The 16,901-nt window shown below is 43.7% G+C and overlaps 1 protein-coding gene across 6 annotated transcripts in view; it reads right to left on the reverse strand.

Moving 5' to 3' along the window:
• Positions 1-6,909: 6,909 nt before the first annotated feature.
• The window catches only part of UBE4B (ubiquitination factor E4B), a 67,598-nt gene continuing 57,606 nt past the window's right edge, over positions 6,910-16,901 (reverse strand). For 5 of the 6 annotated variants that reach the window (XM_083512842.1, XM_083512841.1, XM_083512839.1 and 2 more), the window contains 5 exons: positions 16,271-16,405; positions 14,813-15,004; positions 12,261-12,435; positions 9,502-9,648; positions 6,910-8,332 (listed from right to left, as the gene is read on the reverse strand). In XM_083512842.1, the coding sequence (XP_083368968.1) occupies positions 8,271-8,332; positions 9,502-9,648; positions 12,261-12,435; positions 14,813-15,004; positions 16,271-16,405 (711 nt within the window). In that variant the 3' untranslated portion in view covers positions 6,910-8,270. Of the gene's footprint in view, positions 8,333-9,501; positions 9,969-12,123; positions 12,436-14,812; positions 15,005-16,270; positions 16,406-16,901 lie in introns of those variants that run through there. The other variant, XR_014528390.1, reaches the window with a different exon arrangement.

A 16,901-nucleotide genomic window follows, 5' to 3' on the forward strand; every position in this document is an offset into this window, starting at 1 on the left:
AAGGCATCGCGAAGGTGGGACGGCAGCGGCGGAGGCAGCCAATTAGCGTTCGAAAAAGGAATTATTTCTCTATCTGTCTCAGAGCTCTGTCCTAAGAATGTTCCTCAGGAGTCCTTTCGGCGGCTGCGTAGGAATACGCGGGTGCTCCCTCTTGCGGAGGGAGAAAGTAAGCCGATGACGGAGCCTTCCGCAGGGAGCTATAAAAAGGGAGGCGATGGAGTTCACTCATACAGTAGATGCTTGTCCTTTTTTTTTTTACCTCAGTGGAGGGGAAATTCGGTGGAAGATTGTGCTTTTTCTTGAGAGAGACATAGAAGGGAGAGCTCTAAGTCACCAATCTACTGGGGAAGCCGAGTTTTATCAAAGGGATTCAGACGTTTTAGGAAGATAAAGGCTGAGAGGTTCTCAGAGGAAGGGCGAAAGGAGGACTACCAGTTCACAAGTTACCCCTCCACGCACACGTGTAAAAATGAACGTGTGAATGCAGGAACTGTGTTTGCTGTCATAGAGAGGGGCTGTACAGGACACACGAGTTTTCTGAGGCTCCTGCCCTCCCTAGTACACTTGGAACCAATCCCAAGTTTTCTACTGTGTAAATGTGTGAAGCAACCTTGGGAGACGAAGATTGGGAAGAAAAACTAAAGCAGAGGTTGCAAGAGGTCTAAAAAATAAATATCACCATTCTTTCCTCTAATGCCCCTTCAAGCATACCTATTTAAAAAAAAACTTACAGCTTTTAACTGGATTAAGATTAAATTACCACACATTAAATTACCACACATTTTTGTTGGTTCAGGATGATTACACCCGTTTCATCCTCAGGACCACTCTGTAAGGTTGGTTAGGCTGAGAGAGTGACTGGCCCAAGTGGCTTTCAGATAAGCAAAAGCAAATGATGAGGATGCAATAAATATTATAAAGGGGCTGATAACAAAATGTAAATTAGGAAGGGAAGAGCATGGTGAGGGCATGGCTGTGGCTAGTGGAGTGATCTACATAAGGCAGTGCCAAAAGGGGGACAAGTGGCTCCCCAAAGCAAGGAGGTTGCTCACCACCCCATTGCTGAACTGTCATTAACATATACTCAGCCCTTTCTGTGCCCCCCATTTCCCCCCTGATAACACCATGGGCATAGCCAGTATTTTTGGGGGGGGGCAGGACTTTTGTTGGGAGCAGAACTGAGCTATCTGTGACACAACTGGTCAGTTAGTTAAGTTTTTATTTATTTATTTATTTATTTATTTATTTACTTACTTACTTACTTACTTGATCGGGGGGCGGGAGCTGCACCCCCTGCCCCTCTCTGGCTATGCCCACGCGTAGCACCACTCATGGTATTAATCGCCCTCCATAAGGTGCTGGGGATGTGATTAATGGAAAGAAAGTAAACCCTCTCCCCATCTCCACTATGCAGAAAATTTAAATAAATGGTTGAAGGTACTCAGGTGATTTTGGAGGGAAACCACCATTGTATGCTGAATGTCCTAGGTTAAGATGAGAATTAGTTAAGAAGTTCTGGCCTGTGGACCTAACCAGGCTTAATTTGACCTGTTTTGTCTATGCTTGATCCCATTTGTTGTTCCTTTCCAAGTGAAGTTTGCATTGGATGCCAGGTTTAAACATTGGATCCCGATCAGATCCCCCCAAGTGGATCTGATGCCTGCCAAACAATTTAAATGGTACCAAATGCAAACCGTCCTTGCGAGGGAAGAATTGGGAGCACACACTGCTCTCTGAAATGTGGCTCCTGGTTGGCATCGTTCGAATGGATGTTGAATGCAAGCTGCACTGCTTTTAGGTGGGGTTGAATCTACCTGAGTTATTGGCAGGTGATTGATTCTGTCCACCAGTCAAATGTGGCCCACGGAGGGCTGACTACAGTTTAACCTAGCCCTCCAGTTGAAAGGGGTTCCTCATCCTTGAGTTAAAAGGGTAAGACAGCATCAGATAGGCAGCAATGGTCTTTTCCTAAGATGCAGGAGAAACGGGGCGCCTGCGCCTCTCCAGATGTTGTTAGATTCCAGCTTCTATCAGTTCCAACCAGTGGAGCTAAAGCTCTGAGATGATGGGAGTTGAAGTCAGTGGCGTAGCGTGGGGGGTGCAGGGGGGGCCCGGCCGCACCGGGCGCAACATCTGGGAGTTAGGGGGCACAAATCCACGGGTTAGGGGGCGCAAATCCACGGGTTAGGGGGCGCAAATTACTTGCCTTGCCCCAGGTGCTGACCACCCACCCTACGCCACTGGTTGAAGTCCAGTAACATCTGGAGGGCCATACAATTCCCATCCCAGGGCTGAATGAACCAATGACCTGAGGGGGGTGGGGAATGAAATGGGAAGAAGATAAAATCTGAAGGGCATGGGTAAAATAAATATTTTATTGGCTCACTGCATATCAAAATATACTTCAGGTTTCAAGCACACCACAGAACAGAGTGGTATTTTTGTAAATGTCCTTTAATATTTAAAAATGTGATGTACCAATAAAATAGTTTTGTGTACCCTCCAGATTTCCCCCATTATTTTGATTTCTCTTGACATATGACAGCTTAATATGGGTTGTTTCCAACTTAGGTCCTACTCAGAACAGACCCATTGAAATTAATCTGAATTAGGGCTTGCCCACATTTCTGCTTACCCCACTGCTTTCCTCCAGAGAAGCTTGATCTTTACCACTGAATCAAAGCAAACATCAACTGGGTTTTCCTTGATTGACATTTGCTCTGATTCAGTGGTAAAGAGTGCAGTTTCCCAGGGGAAGCAGCAGGGCAAACAGAAAACCACTCAGACCTCCTGTCTCTAGAAAGCATGGAACAAGTGGAAAACTGCTTGGACCCATGCTTTCTGTGGGATAACCAGCCTCATATAATCAATAATGCTTAAGTCTATCAATGCATAAAGGGGTTAAGACCATAGAGTAAGCTGTCTTGCCAAGTTTAGGTCACCTTGGAAGGGATTAGGTAATAAAGCTTTCGTTCTCCTTCAGCCTACCTGAGCTCAACATGTGAGGAGGTCTGAGTTGGTTGCTCCAAGCTCAGACCACATGGCTCTCACAAACCACTGTTGAGTTCCTATACCAATAATTTAGGAACTTTCACCACTTTGCAACTAAACTAAGTTTTACTGCCTGTGCAACCTTTCTGACTGATGTATGGAAAAGCACACAAACATAACCTTTGGTGAGTTTGTAAGTAAACCATTATTTTATTTACTAAATGTGTGGTCTTTTCCTATGCTGGAGAGTTTTGGAACTCACAAGGTCTAACAGCCTATATTTCTGCACTTTACTTTGCTGCATCTTTTGTGATTTTAAATATCTGCTGGGGTTCTGTCACCAAAGAGTACTTGCTCCAAACCTGGATCCTGACATCCAGTGAATTATTGTTTTATACCTATTCCCCCCCCCCTGCACCAACACTTTCCAGGTACAGGACTTCTTTGCAAGTATGGATGGGCCCTTAATAATATCAATTGATTTCAGTGGATCTACTCTATATAGGATTAACACTGGAGACAACCCAGTTTCTGCTACATGCTTCTTGCCTCTAGGGCTACATACACACTGTAAATTTAAAACACATGGCTGCCTACTAAATAATAATCATAAACATGGGAACTGTAGTTTAAGGGGTAACCACAGTTCCCAGGATTACAGTGTTTGGGAGAGAGTGATGTGCCTTAAATGTATGGTGTGTATGCAACCTTGGTAAGCAACTAGGGGGCCATCTGGTTTGATTTAGTACTCCTGTGGGCCCTGTTTGTTCATCTCTGTAGCAAATCACATGCTTTTTGAGGCATGTGGGGTCATGGGAGAGAGTAGACTGCTTGCTAGTTCATCTTAGCTGCCCTCCTGCCTCTTACAATTAGACTCATCTTGAAATCCTTGTCCCACTAACAATCAGATGTATCCTGGAGGCAGCTCTCTTTATCTCATGGAACATGACATGTCAGGTGTTATAACTATATAGTAGCTGGAAGCAGGGAAACAAAAGTATGTAACCAAGAGAGAGATCAACCCCACTCAACAACGTCTAGCGTTTGATAGCTGAGTGTTAAGCAAGGATACAGTAATTTCATTTTTTTAGTACCTAGTGTTTTGTATCTTTTTTTTCTCCTATTAGTTTTTCTGGTGTTTCTGCCTGCCTCTAAATTATTGGGATTAAAAGCGTTAGACTAGGGGTTATCAGACTTTCTAACACCAGGGCCCACTTGAGAGGACAGAAATGGTGGCAGATGGAAGCAGAGTTGGCCAAAATCAGCTGGCCATTACTGACATTGCTTTCTAGCGGTATCTAACCTATATCTGGAAATTCCTTCACCATGGCATTTTCGTTGTGGCAAGTAGCTCCACAGCTCAGCTTTATTTAAGGTCAGTATAAGCCTCCCGAGTTTAGGCAAGTTTGCTGATGTAGAGGCTCTAAATGGAGACAACTTTTTATTTTCCCCTTACCACCCACCCCACAGGACTCCTAAAATACATATACCTATCTTCTGCAATTTCTTCTCCCATTCTTCTTTCATATTCAACTTGTACCTTATCTCCACCCACCCCCAGTTCATCCCTCTTCCTATAACAGCTTCCCTCTTACCCCTTTCTTTCTGTCATGCTTGTTTATTATGAATGATAATAACAATTTCATTCAATTGATAATGGTAATAATGACCCTTTATTTCACTTTCTAACTTTGTTCCAACTCTGGCAACCCAGCCAGATGGGTGGGGTTATTGTATTGTTTTTATTGCTATTTCCTCTGAAAGTGGGTCAAGGCCCACTGGTAAGTCCTGTTTGAGAAATACCACGCTAAAACATTTGACATAATACATGTGACGCACCAGGAGTTTCCAGTGATTGAAGAAACTTGTTACCCATATTTTGTAAGCACTTGCCCCTACAGAAGAGAAGGGGCTTACTGCCCATTTCAAGGACTGTTCCTCAGATCCAGCAAGCTGGCATTTTACTCTCTGCCATGCTCATAACTCTTTTCTTCATATGAATATTAAAGCAGGCTTTGTTCAGGAACTCTGCTGTATAATCTAAAGCTATGGCTGCGCCCCTTTAAAAATGTATGGCGTCTTGGTTTCTATTTTAGCCTGCCTATTGATTTGTGGCTGCTGTCCATCCCAGAACTCTATCCAGGGAACAGATCCTTTTTGCTAAACACTCAGCTTAGCTTGGGACAGCTGTGATTAATTTGCCCTTTAAGTGGTTGGGGGAGATTGGGGTTTCAAAAACGTATTTCTCACAGAGTTGCTGAGATTTCAAAACAAAGTTGGGCTCTCAAGATCAGGGTGGGGAACCTTCTTTAAAAGCCTGAGGGCCACATTCACTTGTGGAGAAGCTTCTAGGAGCCACATACTAGTGGTGATTGTGGCCAGAATCAAGTGTGGGTTCAGCAGCAGGCGACAGGACTCTTACCTCTGTTCAGTAAGCTGCATTCAATCCATGCAGAAGCCACATATTTTTACACCCAAACACATCTCTCCATCCCAAGAGATGGGATCCTAAGAGAGGGGCAAGCAAATTCCAGAGCACAGGTTCAGTAACTAAGAAATCCCATCTCTTAGGATTTTCCTCATTGTGGTGACATTTCATGTTGGATGTGCATCATGCACTTCTGATTTTAAAATGATGTTTGTTTTGTGCAGAGTAATTTACACCGGCTGCTTGCTTGCCCTGAACCCATTAAGTTAGAATGGAACATAGGTTGGTCACCTCAATATGAAAGGGATATGCTGATTCTGTTTAGGCTGATGTGTTTTATCAATCTAATCTATTAAATGTATTCCATTGTGCTTTGACATTGTAAAGGTAAAGGACCCCCGGACAGTTAAGTCCAGTCAAAGACAACTGAGGTTGCGGCACTCATCTCGCTTTCAGGCCGAGGGAGCCAGCATTTGTCCACAGACAGCTTTCCAGGTCATGTGGCCAGCAGGACTAAACCACTTCTGGCGCAATGGGACACTGTGACAGAAGCCAGAGTGCATGGAAACAGTGTTTACCTTCCCGCTGCAATGGTACCTATTTATCTACTTGCACTGGCATGCTTTAAAATTGTGTCCCATTGACACTGTATCCTGCTTTGGGCCTACTAGTGGTGAATAAACAGGTAATGATTTTTTAAAAATAAACCAATACCAGCAGAATGGCTAATGAGGGGAATAATTTTAAGTGTGGTATTTGATTTTTCAATTTATAAATAGGGAGCAGACGATGTCAACCCTTCAAGTCACAGGTTTATTATTATAAGAACTTACAAACTGCTTCATTTTTTAAAATTTGAAAGTGATATACTATGGAAGATAGTATATCTAGATTTGATTTGATTTGCAAATCAAAACAGGGCTGTATCCACACAGAGGTGTGTCTGGCACCATCATTACACAGCTTCCAGAAAATGCTGAACACACACCTTCTTTACCCTGGCTTTTGATATGTGAGCGGCCTGTTTTTTAGGTCCCACCTTATTTTTGTGACTGTAAATAATAAGCTGTTTGAAATACTGTGTTTTAGTGTCAGAATCCACCCTGGGACCTTAGAATGAAGGGCAAGTAATAAATAAATAAGAAATATTATATAGTCATACCTTGGTTTTCAGACAGCTTAGTTCTCGAACGTTTTGGCTCCCGAACGCCGCAAACCCAGAAGCGACTGTTCCGGTTTGTGAACTATTTTTGGAAGGCAAATGTCCTACGGGGCTTCCGGAGCTTCCTGCAGCCAATCAGAAGCCGCACCTTGGTTTCTGAACGTTTTGGATGTCAAATGGACTTCTGGAACGGATTCCTTTCGACTTCCAAGGTACGACTGTACTAAAGTCAAACAAGCACATTTCCAACTCTGATTCAGCAGCCCACACAACCACCCGCCTGCAGCATGCACACAACATATGTGAAGGAGACATACACACTGAAGGGTTATTGTGAATGTGTATCACCATTTATTGTAGTTCAAGAATCAGGAACTGAACAGAGGACACTGTCAGCAAAAAGAAAAAGAAAGAAAAAGAAAAAAGAAAACATTTCTTTTCAGGCTTTTTTTTTTAAACACTGTGGTTTCAAATCCTTTTTAAAAAGGAAATTCAAGTATCTTTAAGCAGGGGGCAGTCATACAAAAATGTTTCGTCTTTTTTATATAGTTTCTGTGTTTTTCTTAAAAAAAAAAAGCAAGTCTACATTTTTTTTCTGCACCCTTTTTTTGTTTTTTTGCTTTGGTAAGGCCAAGCCATGGATACAAAACTGGTACGCAACATAAAAATGGATATTCCTGCCTTCACTGGTAGGTGCTGAGACTTAAAATGATCTGCCCCGCTTGGGAGACAAGCTCTTAAAAGACTCAGAATCATCATCATTTAGCTTATTAGATCTCTGGCTTTAAAAACAAAACAAAAAAACCCCTAAAGCGTTTAAGCGTCTCCCAAAAGACAAAAATCCAATGTGCAAAAAGAAAAGAAAAAGGCAGGGGCAGCGGGGGAGAGAAAAGGAAATCTGCCACTGTGGATTACTCTTCTCATGTATGGCTGACCAAATAAAAATAAATGAATATGTGTAATAGAAAAATATGATTCCCTCCCCAAGATTAACACTTGTTGCAGGCACACTTATCTTTTCAAGATTATGTTCTCTTGGGGCTAGAGAAGGAAATTTTTTTTTTAATATACAGGGAACATTTGCTTCACATTACAGAAAAAAAACGGAGAGGGTAGTGTAGGAAAAGTTAACAGGGAAGAAAAGAAAATGTTTACGTGTGATGGGGGTCACTTTAGCAGCAAAATGTTCAAGGTTTCAACCACAATCAAATTAACGGAGACCTGGCAATATTTTTAAAACAAAAACAACACAACATGTTGAGGGTTTTGCTTCCCTGATCCACATGTCTTCCAGGTTTTTTTTTTTTATTTTAAAAAAAGGAATTCAAGCTGTATAAACCCCAATTATGAGATGTCAGAGGATTTTTGCCTCATAACAAGAGCCAGCTTCCTAAACTTATCCCCCACAACGTTATCGACCGGCGTGTTTGATCACTTAAATATATGTACAAGAATTAAGCTGCTTTTTAAAATTTTTGTTGTTCCTTCTCTTCATCCACATGCTTTTATGTCGTTTTGCAGCAGCAGCAGGAGCAGCAGCAGCAGCAGCAGCAACAGGCACTGTGTGAGCTCCAGCCCAGCCAGCTTCCACTTCCAAAAGAATCAGCACACCCCCCACGCCTCAATCCCCTTCGTCCTGCTCTTCACAGTTGACCTTGGCATGTGTGCTGCCAGGCAGGAGAAGGGTCCTCAATGGTCAGTGTTCTGTTTGTCTCTCATCCAGGCTTGGATTTGCTCTTTGAGCTCTGGCACTGAGTAGGGGGAGTAAAGAGGGGGAAGGAAAGTTAAACGCAAAATACCTCACCGTAACAAAGCTCAGTGGCTGAGCATCTGTTTTGTGTGCAGAAGGTCCCGTGTCCAATCTCCAGGTTGGGCTGGGAACATTCCCTGCCCGAAACCCTGGAAAGCCACTGCCAGTCAGTGCAGAAACAATGCTGAGCTTGATGGTCTGACTCAGTATAAGGCAAATTCTCATATCCACTCAGAGCACACGGAACAACGAACATCACAAATATTTTAAAACATCAGAGAAGCATCCATGTGCAAAGTCCTCCTAAAATGAAACGGGGACAGTGCCTGTCTGACTTATAGTGGGAGCGAGTTCCACAAAAACGGCTCCTCAACACTGAAGGCATGATTTCTTGTTGGTGCGAGTTGTGCTTTTGGTCCATGGAGGACCACAAATAGTGCTCTCCCCCAAAGATGAACTCAGTGATTGACTTGTACAGGGCAAGAAGCACCCTGGGCCTAAGTAATTTGGGGACTTTATACAGCAGCACAAGAAACTTGAATCTGGCCCGGTAGCAGATAGGAAGCCAGTGCAGACTTTAAGGGGAGGGCTGGGCACTTTAATAGAAGAGCAGAGGTGCATCAATGACTACCAGCCATGACAGGCTGAGTTGGCCATACTGCACTATATGGTCCAAGCAACATTCTTATGCAGGTGACATATCAGCAGATGAGGAAATTCAGTCCCTCAAGACAACAGCAGAAGCATAGAGCAAGGGCAATCCTTCAGATGTTGCCAGACTACAATTTCATGGTTGCCATGGACAATATTTTTCAGCTATCAGAGCTTCCATCTGTAGAGATTGCAGAGTTTCGCAGAGGGATCCCTCCCTGCTTAAAAAGCAGACAACCTTCTGCTGAATTTGTTCCATTTGGGGCCGTTTTGGGTGTGATGGTTTTGTTTTTGTAACTCTGGATTTTTATGGTTGAAAGCTTAGAATATAAATAAATATAAGTGAACATCTTGACAAAAGATTTTGGGGTGTCAGATTGCTCTACAGGCCAATTTCCAAGAGAAGGTTGTTGGTTTTTTTGCTTATTTATTGTATAAAAGTATTAGTCGGGGGGGGGGGGGACCAGCTATCAGCTCCCTTACTCTATTTTGCTTAGGTTACAACACAAGTTTCTCTACCTGGTTCCAGCATGCTTTCCGTTAGTGTTTGCCGATTGAATGGATCTGTGGAGGAATTCAAAAGGTGCCGGAGGATGATGGATCTATCCATGATGGTCCCAGATGGCAACCTGACAGGGTCGCTCATCAATGTATCCATGAGTGGATCTGGAAGGAAAGGTTTAAGATCATCAAAACTTTAAACTTCAGACTCACTTGCAAACATTCCCAGAGAACTGAAGGCTAGAGAGATATTTTTCTTAAGAACAACCTCACACTGAAAGAGGTATCATTGTTGCACCTTGAGTGCATCTATACAATTTTCTAAAAAGGAAGAAAAAGAAAAAAGCATCTGGAAAAAGCTAAACCAGCTTGCTCTTCTGCACAAGTTTAGCATAAAATTTCTTTCTTTCTTAAGGGTTGCATCCAATTAAGTCACATTCAGAGGAGACTCATTGAAATTAACCAAAGTTAGTCATGGCCACTACCTTCATTGGAAAAAAAAATTATTAATAATTTCAAAATTAGAGAAAAGAAAAGAAAATTAAAAACAACACTACAATACATAGAAAAAAAACAAGGGGAAAAAAGATATAAAAACCAATGCAACAATACAACAAAAAGATAAAAAAGAAGGGGGGAAAAGACACAAATCCCATATTACATATCTTTAACTTCCATTTGCTTGTTTCATTGACCTCCTCACACCTCCCTTTTTGTATTCTAGTTTGATTATTTCAGCAAATTCTTTCTCAGTTTTTACTAAATAATTTATCTTAACAATTTAACCTATTAATTAACTCAACAAATCCTTTCCATCCTTTCCCCATATTCTGTTATTCAAATTACCTTAAGTTATTTAACCTTATCTTACAAAAAAATACTTTAGAGCTTAACGCTTAATACTCGATTATACATAACTCCTGATATCTTTTCTACTAGAGTCATATAGTTTCATTCCAACATTTCCCCTAATGTTCATTAATTTTAGGCTAATTCCCTAGGGGGAAAAAATTCTTTATAAATTTTCTTCCAATCTTCATCCAACGTCTCTTCTTCCTGGTCTCGGGTCGTGTCAGTCCTTACTGTCCATTCCATCTAGTCCATCAACCTGGTAATCTAATGTCCGAGGCCCTTAAGTCTCTTCCATGTCCCTTCTGCAGATCTTCTTCTTGTTGTTTATACTTGCACTTTTCCTTGTCTTTTGCTGGTCTCTTTCTTAGTTTCTTTCCTTTCTCGTTGGGGAGTAGGTCTCTGGGGGATTCCAACCCGAAATTATCTTCGTCTCCCTTCATCCAACCAGCCCATTCCCCAGAGTCCCACTCCCCCAGTCATCAATATAGTCCAAAAAATATTTAAAAACATATTTCGAGGTCTCTCCAAAGTTAAGAACCTCCTCAGCTCCAAACGCCCCCTGGCCGACTCCAACTTCAATCTTCAAAGACAGCGGCTTATGCTCCTGTAGGGCCTCGGGTCTCTCCATTTGTATTATTTGAGGTGCAACCGCAACCTCCTCCATTATCTTCTGCACTTGCCCAATCAGTACAGGTTCCTGAGTTGGTCCCTGAATAGTTTCTATATCAACATTCCCTGTTTGTCCACAGTTATTAACCACAACAGTCATCAAATCCATTTTCTCATTCATCAAATCCATCTTCTCATGCATCTGTTCCAGCAAGGCACTTGTCTTGCATAAAGCAAGCACCAAAACTTCCTCCCAGCTAATATTTAGTCAAGGTCAAAAAGGACTGGTCCCACGATCTTAATCTGACAGCTGTAGAGTTCTCACGTAGACGGCAGCAACAATTTAGCAAGCTCCCTCTAGAGGAGACAATTTCTATTTGTATCCATTTTTTTTAAGGCGAGTCCAACAAAGGAAAATTACTTTCATTTTTCAGATATTTTGTTTCTTTAGAATGCAGAAGGCAACATTGGAATCAATTTATTTCTCTTCTTTAGCTATCTGTCAAAGTATTCCATTCACAGTCAATGAACCTCTCCAAGAATTTCTGTCTCTGACACCCCGTTCCCAGGTTAGGGACGGTGGAAACCTATCTTTCTTCACTCCCTCTCCTGCAGGCGTTAAACAAAGTCCCCCCCCCCTTTCTCCTGCTTCCAAGGAGGTTTCAGTAATTATAAATGAAGGAAATTTAAACTTTTTTAACGACTTTCCAGGCTTTAGCTTACAAGGTTTTTGCTTCAGTCTATGTACAAAAAGCGGAAGGCGGACTTCCTGTTTTGAACCTTCCCGCTTCGGTGCCAAATTAAGATATTTCTTGACCCAATTTTCCGTTTCTACTCACAGGTACTTGTTTTAAATCCAATTGTCCACAGGAAAAAGTCAGCGCTCTCCGGCAATGGCTGTGCGGCTTCACTCCGTGAAAGTAGCAATCAGTTCGCAGCACCGCGCCGCTCACCCCACTTCACTCCGGACCCCCAAAATGGGGTTCCCGGTGCGTGAGGGGGCGCTCCTGGTGCCCTGCCGAACCCCACGCTCCCAGGCTTCCTCCGCCTGGGATTTCTAGCGGGTCCCCACCTTCGCCGCAGCGGGAAGACCCAGTTTCCACAGAGCCAGTTCCTCCGGTCGGAGGAACTCCGCCATTCACCGATGGCGCTAACCCGGAAGTCCCTCATGGCCACTACCTTCAATGAGTCTACTCTAAACAGAAGTAGCATTGGATACAATCCGAAAATGTTAACCCCTCTTTCGATTTTAGCCCCATGATTTTAGCTGATGATTCCTGGGTGAAGCTGCAGTATCTCCACAAAAATCTACTTGCCTCTAAACTCATCAGGAGCATCACTGTAGTCAATTTCAGCTCGGGCATTCTTGGCAACGATTTCTTCCACCTTTTCGGCTAGCAGCTTGAATTTTTCTATTGCTATTGTCGACTTGATTCCAGCTTTCCTCATCTTTGAAATGACCTCCTCAAATAGCTCCTTGCTGTAGGACCTCTGCAAAGACAGAAAGCACCACAATGATCGCATGCGCTACCAAGACCTGACAAAGCCATAAGCTCAGCGGCAGAGTGCTTGCTGAGCAAGAAGGTCCCAGGCTCAATCCCCAGTACCCTTAGATAGGCCCTTAGCTGGAAACCTTAGAGAGCTGTTGCCAGTCTATGTAGATGCAAGGCTGAGCTAGATGGACCAAATGGGCTGACTCTGTATACAGCTGCTTGAAGACTAACACCTTACTGCTGTTTTAGGGGAAGGACCATCTGCTTGTATGCAGAAGGCCCCAGGAGTCAAGGGAGCCAATACTGAACTTAAAGAACCAATGGTTTGGTTCAGTATAAGGCAGCTCATCTATGTTTCTAAGCAGTTGGCTGTTCTGTGTTTAAAGCACTGCTGCAGGAACAGGGCACAGAAAGTCAGGGGGAGATAGCCAAGAGTTAAGTCCTTTCCCTGCAGCTTTTCACCACCTCCCAGCTGAGCGTTAGTGACACGGGGAACATGTGCAAAATGGAATAAAACTACTTTGCAAAGCTTATTCTGCCATTCCGGGCTGTTCATTCTGGTTTAGTGTATTATGGGAAAGGCAAAGTGCACTGAAGCCGCTTCCTTCAACTCCTGGAAATTTTTTAATTCAGCCACCCCCCACTCTTTCAAATATTATTCACAGAGATAAGGACTAGAAATGTGGTATCTCTTTTTAAATGAAAGTTGAGATCCTGAGGAATCTGCATTCCATACTCAGAAACAAGTTCTTTGCTTGCTTTGCACTTCAGCGGAATCACAGCACACACAACGCTGTCTTGTTCTCCTCTCCGTCCGCCCCTCTCTCGACATACTTTTAGTACTACATACCAGGTAATTAATGGAAATGGAAATCTCTGCTATGAAGCTTTCTTGAGGCACCTGTTTACACAATGGGGGGAGACGGGATGTGCAGCTAAACAGACTGTTTGGTCTGGCACAGATGGCAACCCCGACATTCCTAAAATTAACACACGGTCCGAAGCGTGAGAAAGGCTATCTGCTCCTGCAATAGATAGGTTGTGTGCACTTCCCTGTCCAGCGATCAAGTGGCAGACTCTGCTGGCATGTAATCAGAAAGTCTTCTCCCTCCCTCCTCGCCATGTCAACTCCAAAAAGCCTGCAGTAAGGAGTCACAGCAAGCAAGAGCCGGCACCTGCTGGGAGCTTGCCAGTGCGATGCAGTATCACTGCAGGATGGGCAGCGCTCCGATTCCAAGGCAGTATGGTTGCCAGATAAATATAAAATCAGCCAGTGGGAGTGGGGAGGGGAAAGCAACTGAGAGACTGTTGTAGCCAAAATATCAAGCAAGAAAACCACGTGCAAGGGAACTCAGTTCTGGAGAAAGAAAGGGTACACATACACACAGACACAGACACAGACAGACAGACATAGACACACACACAACAACACACACACACACACACACTTCAGTTACTAGGGATGGAAACCAGACTTTCTCCATAAGGTAGGTGCTCTCAGACAGGGTTGCACAGCTTGCTCTGAACAAGCAGAGCATTAAAGAAGTCAACCTGTGGCGGCATGACTTAGCAACATCGGTTTGTTCTTTCTTGGGGACTTTCTTTCAAATCAGCTCCACCACATCAAGCTGCTTCAGACATCTGATACAGATTTATCTGCAGTGCAGTGATCAACACACGATGTGCCCACTCCTTCCTCGACACCAACCCAGTAGGGAAAAAACCTCTATGCCTATATGGCACAGTGCCCAGCACACTCTTCTGGGCTTCATAAATTGCATGGAATTTTACAAATCGAAAGAAGAATTCAGCAAATGCTTTGGGAGAATCTCAACTTCAGAGTGGAGTAATTTTCTTCAAATCACATTTTTTTTGGGGGGTGGGGGGTGGAATCCAACTGTCACAAAATAACTGAGGACTAGCAGAGCATTCACCTTTTTGCCCAAGATTCTCGCCCTTTGAATATGCTATACAGCTGTTTAAATTACCAAAGTTTCCCCTAAAAGGCAAGCCTATTAAGGAAACGCCTAAAAATCTTTGCCAAGGTATTTATGTATCCTTACTCAAATATGCATGCACACATGAGAGGTTAAGCAACGGCCATCCCAAATTGGAAAAAACAAAACAAAATGGGCCAATATCCAACTGCTATGGAGATGGCAAAGGGAACTACGCAAGCCCTGGGAAACCTGTGGCCCTTTCAGCTTTTGTTGAGAGTCCAGCTCCCATCAGCTCCAATTAGTTAATGGTCAGGGTTGATGGGAGTTGTCATCCAATAACATCTGGAGGGCCACAGCTTCCCCATCCCTAACTACTCATTTCTTCCCTAACCCTAACCTTCTGAACACCTTTCTTTCCTGGACTCCCCCACTCACCTGATCATCAGCTATTGCTTTTGCAAAGCGAGCGCAGTCTAGCTGCAGGTAGATGTCCGTCAGTTGGTCCAAAAGCTTCTTTGGTTCAAAGCCATACTTCTCGGGGTTCTCGACTTTCAGGTCACGGCACTTGGGGCCGCACAGCTGCTGAAGGTTGAAGTTCAGCATTGCAGCCAATCGCGGCCCAAGCTCCTGGAAATGCCACAGCAGAAAGTATTATCATTGGAGAGGAATTCTTGAATCCCCATAAATGCCGGATGCTTAATAATAATAACAACGCATCCACAGGCATTTTGTTGGCCACTGTGAGAACAGGATGCTGGACTAGATGGGCCAATGGCCTGATCCAACAGGCTTGTCCCATGTTCTGCAACTGTGCTAATTTCCCCAATGTAGCTTTGTCCATCCCCACCATTTCCTACATCAAAACCTGTTTCCTTTTTCCCAATGGGAACCAAGGCTGCTTCCTGGATTCTGTTTTTCTTGGTCACACCCTTGTAGTGTGGCAGAAGGTTGCCAACTGCCTTCAGCAGTTAGGAATCTGGATCCTCATCTCATCTACGCAACCACCGCTCCTTGCACAAGAGGCACTTTTGGATTGTACACCAGGTGGCCATTCCTGTCCCCATGGCTGCTTGCCCCCTTGCATGCACCTACCTAGTACTTTTCAGGCTGCCCCTGGCTTGATGGCAAAGGCTTCTAGCACCATGTGGACACCCGAGGCCACTAACCCAAGGGTAGCCAATGTGGTGCCCTCCAGAATTTTTGTACTACAACTCCCATCAGCCCCAGTTGGCATGACCAATAGTCAGGGATGATAGGAACTGTAGTACAAAACCCTCGTGTTGGTTTCTTTTGCTCCAAGAAACTGTGAAGAACAAGCCTTGGTTTATTATTGTGGTTTGGAGGCAACATTGAGCCAGGAATCAAGGTTTACTTCCTCTGTAGAGGAACAAAAGGAGCCCAAATAGTTTAGGTCAGGCATCCCCAAACTCAGCCCTCCAGCTGTTTTGGAACTACAGCTCACATCATCCCTGACTACTGGTCCTGTTAGCTAGGGATGATGGTTGTAGTCCCAAAACAGCTGGAGGGCCGAATTTAGGTGAACTGGACCTCTGGAGTTGTAGCCAACTGAAACTCATGGGTCTAAGCCATGCCCATTCGATTCAATGGGTCTACTCTGCACAGGACTAGCACTGCATACAACCCCATATCTTAGCCACAGTGAAGAGATCTTAAAATGTTACATCTATTTCTGGCCTTACACTCTCTGGCCCGATCCATAACCTGCAGTGGCTGAGATTCCCAAAAGGTGAGAGTCACCGACTTTGAAGAACTCAAGCTGGCTGGGCTATGAATGAACCGCAGAGCCAGTAATGTAAGTAAAACCTGCAAATCAAGTTGCCACCTATTTTACAATTTAAAGCGCCTCATCACAAACCTCAAGCTTATACTCACAGGTCTGAGGAAAGGCTTCTGAACTTGTTTGGTGAGGATGTGGAACATATCGACTGTTTCTGTCGCCAGGGCCAGGTAAGAGCGTGACACCCTCTCATCCTGTGCCAGCTGAGACTGCCGTGCTTGTTGCTGGTCCTAGAAGAAAAGGCGCTGCAAATCAAACTGCCTCTGCCTCAGCATCAAATAAAACAAGCAGCTGGTATATGTTATCAAATTTACAGCCACATCTTCCAGCAGCAAGACACCCTTGCTTCATCTCACTGCTCCCACCCCCAATATCACAAAGCACCAGATGCAACCAACATTATGTTGCTATTAATTATTTTATATACTGCTTACTTGCCAGGGATGGCTTCTAAGCAGTGTACAAATATAAAATCAATAGCAAAATCCAAACAAGACACAAATTAACAATTTGAAGTGTTAAAAACATCCACAACTTTAAAATCCAATGGAACAAGTCAGTTAAAAAACAGAACCATTAAAAGTTTAAGTTTTTAAAAAACCAAACATTAAGTTCAGGGGCATGCTTGCCTAAGAAGGTGCACCTTCAAGAGCCAGTGAAACACCAATACAGTGGTACCTTGGGTTAAGTACTTGATTCGTTCCGGAGGTCTGTACTTAACCTGAA

The sequence above is a fragment of the Podarcis liolepis genome (assembly GCF_965112155.1).
Source record: "Podarcis liolepis genome assembly, chromosome: 7".
Taxonomy (NCBI): Eukaryota; Metazoa; Chordata; class Lepidosauria; order Squamata; family Lacertidae; genus Podarcis; species Podarcis liolepis.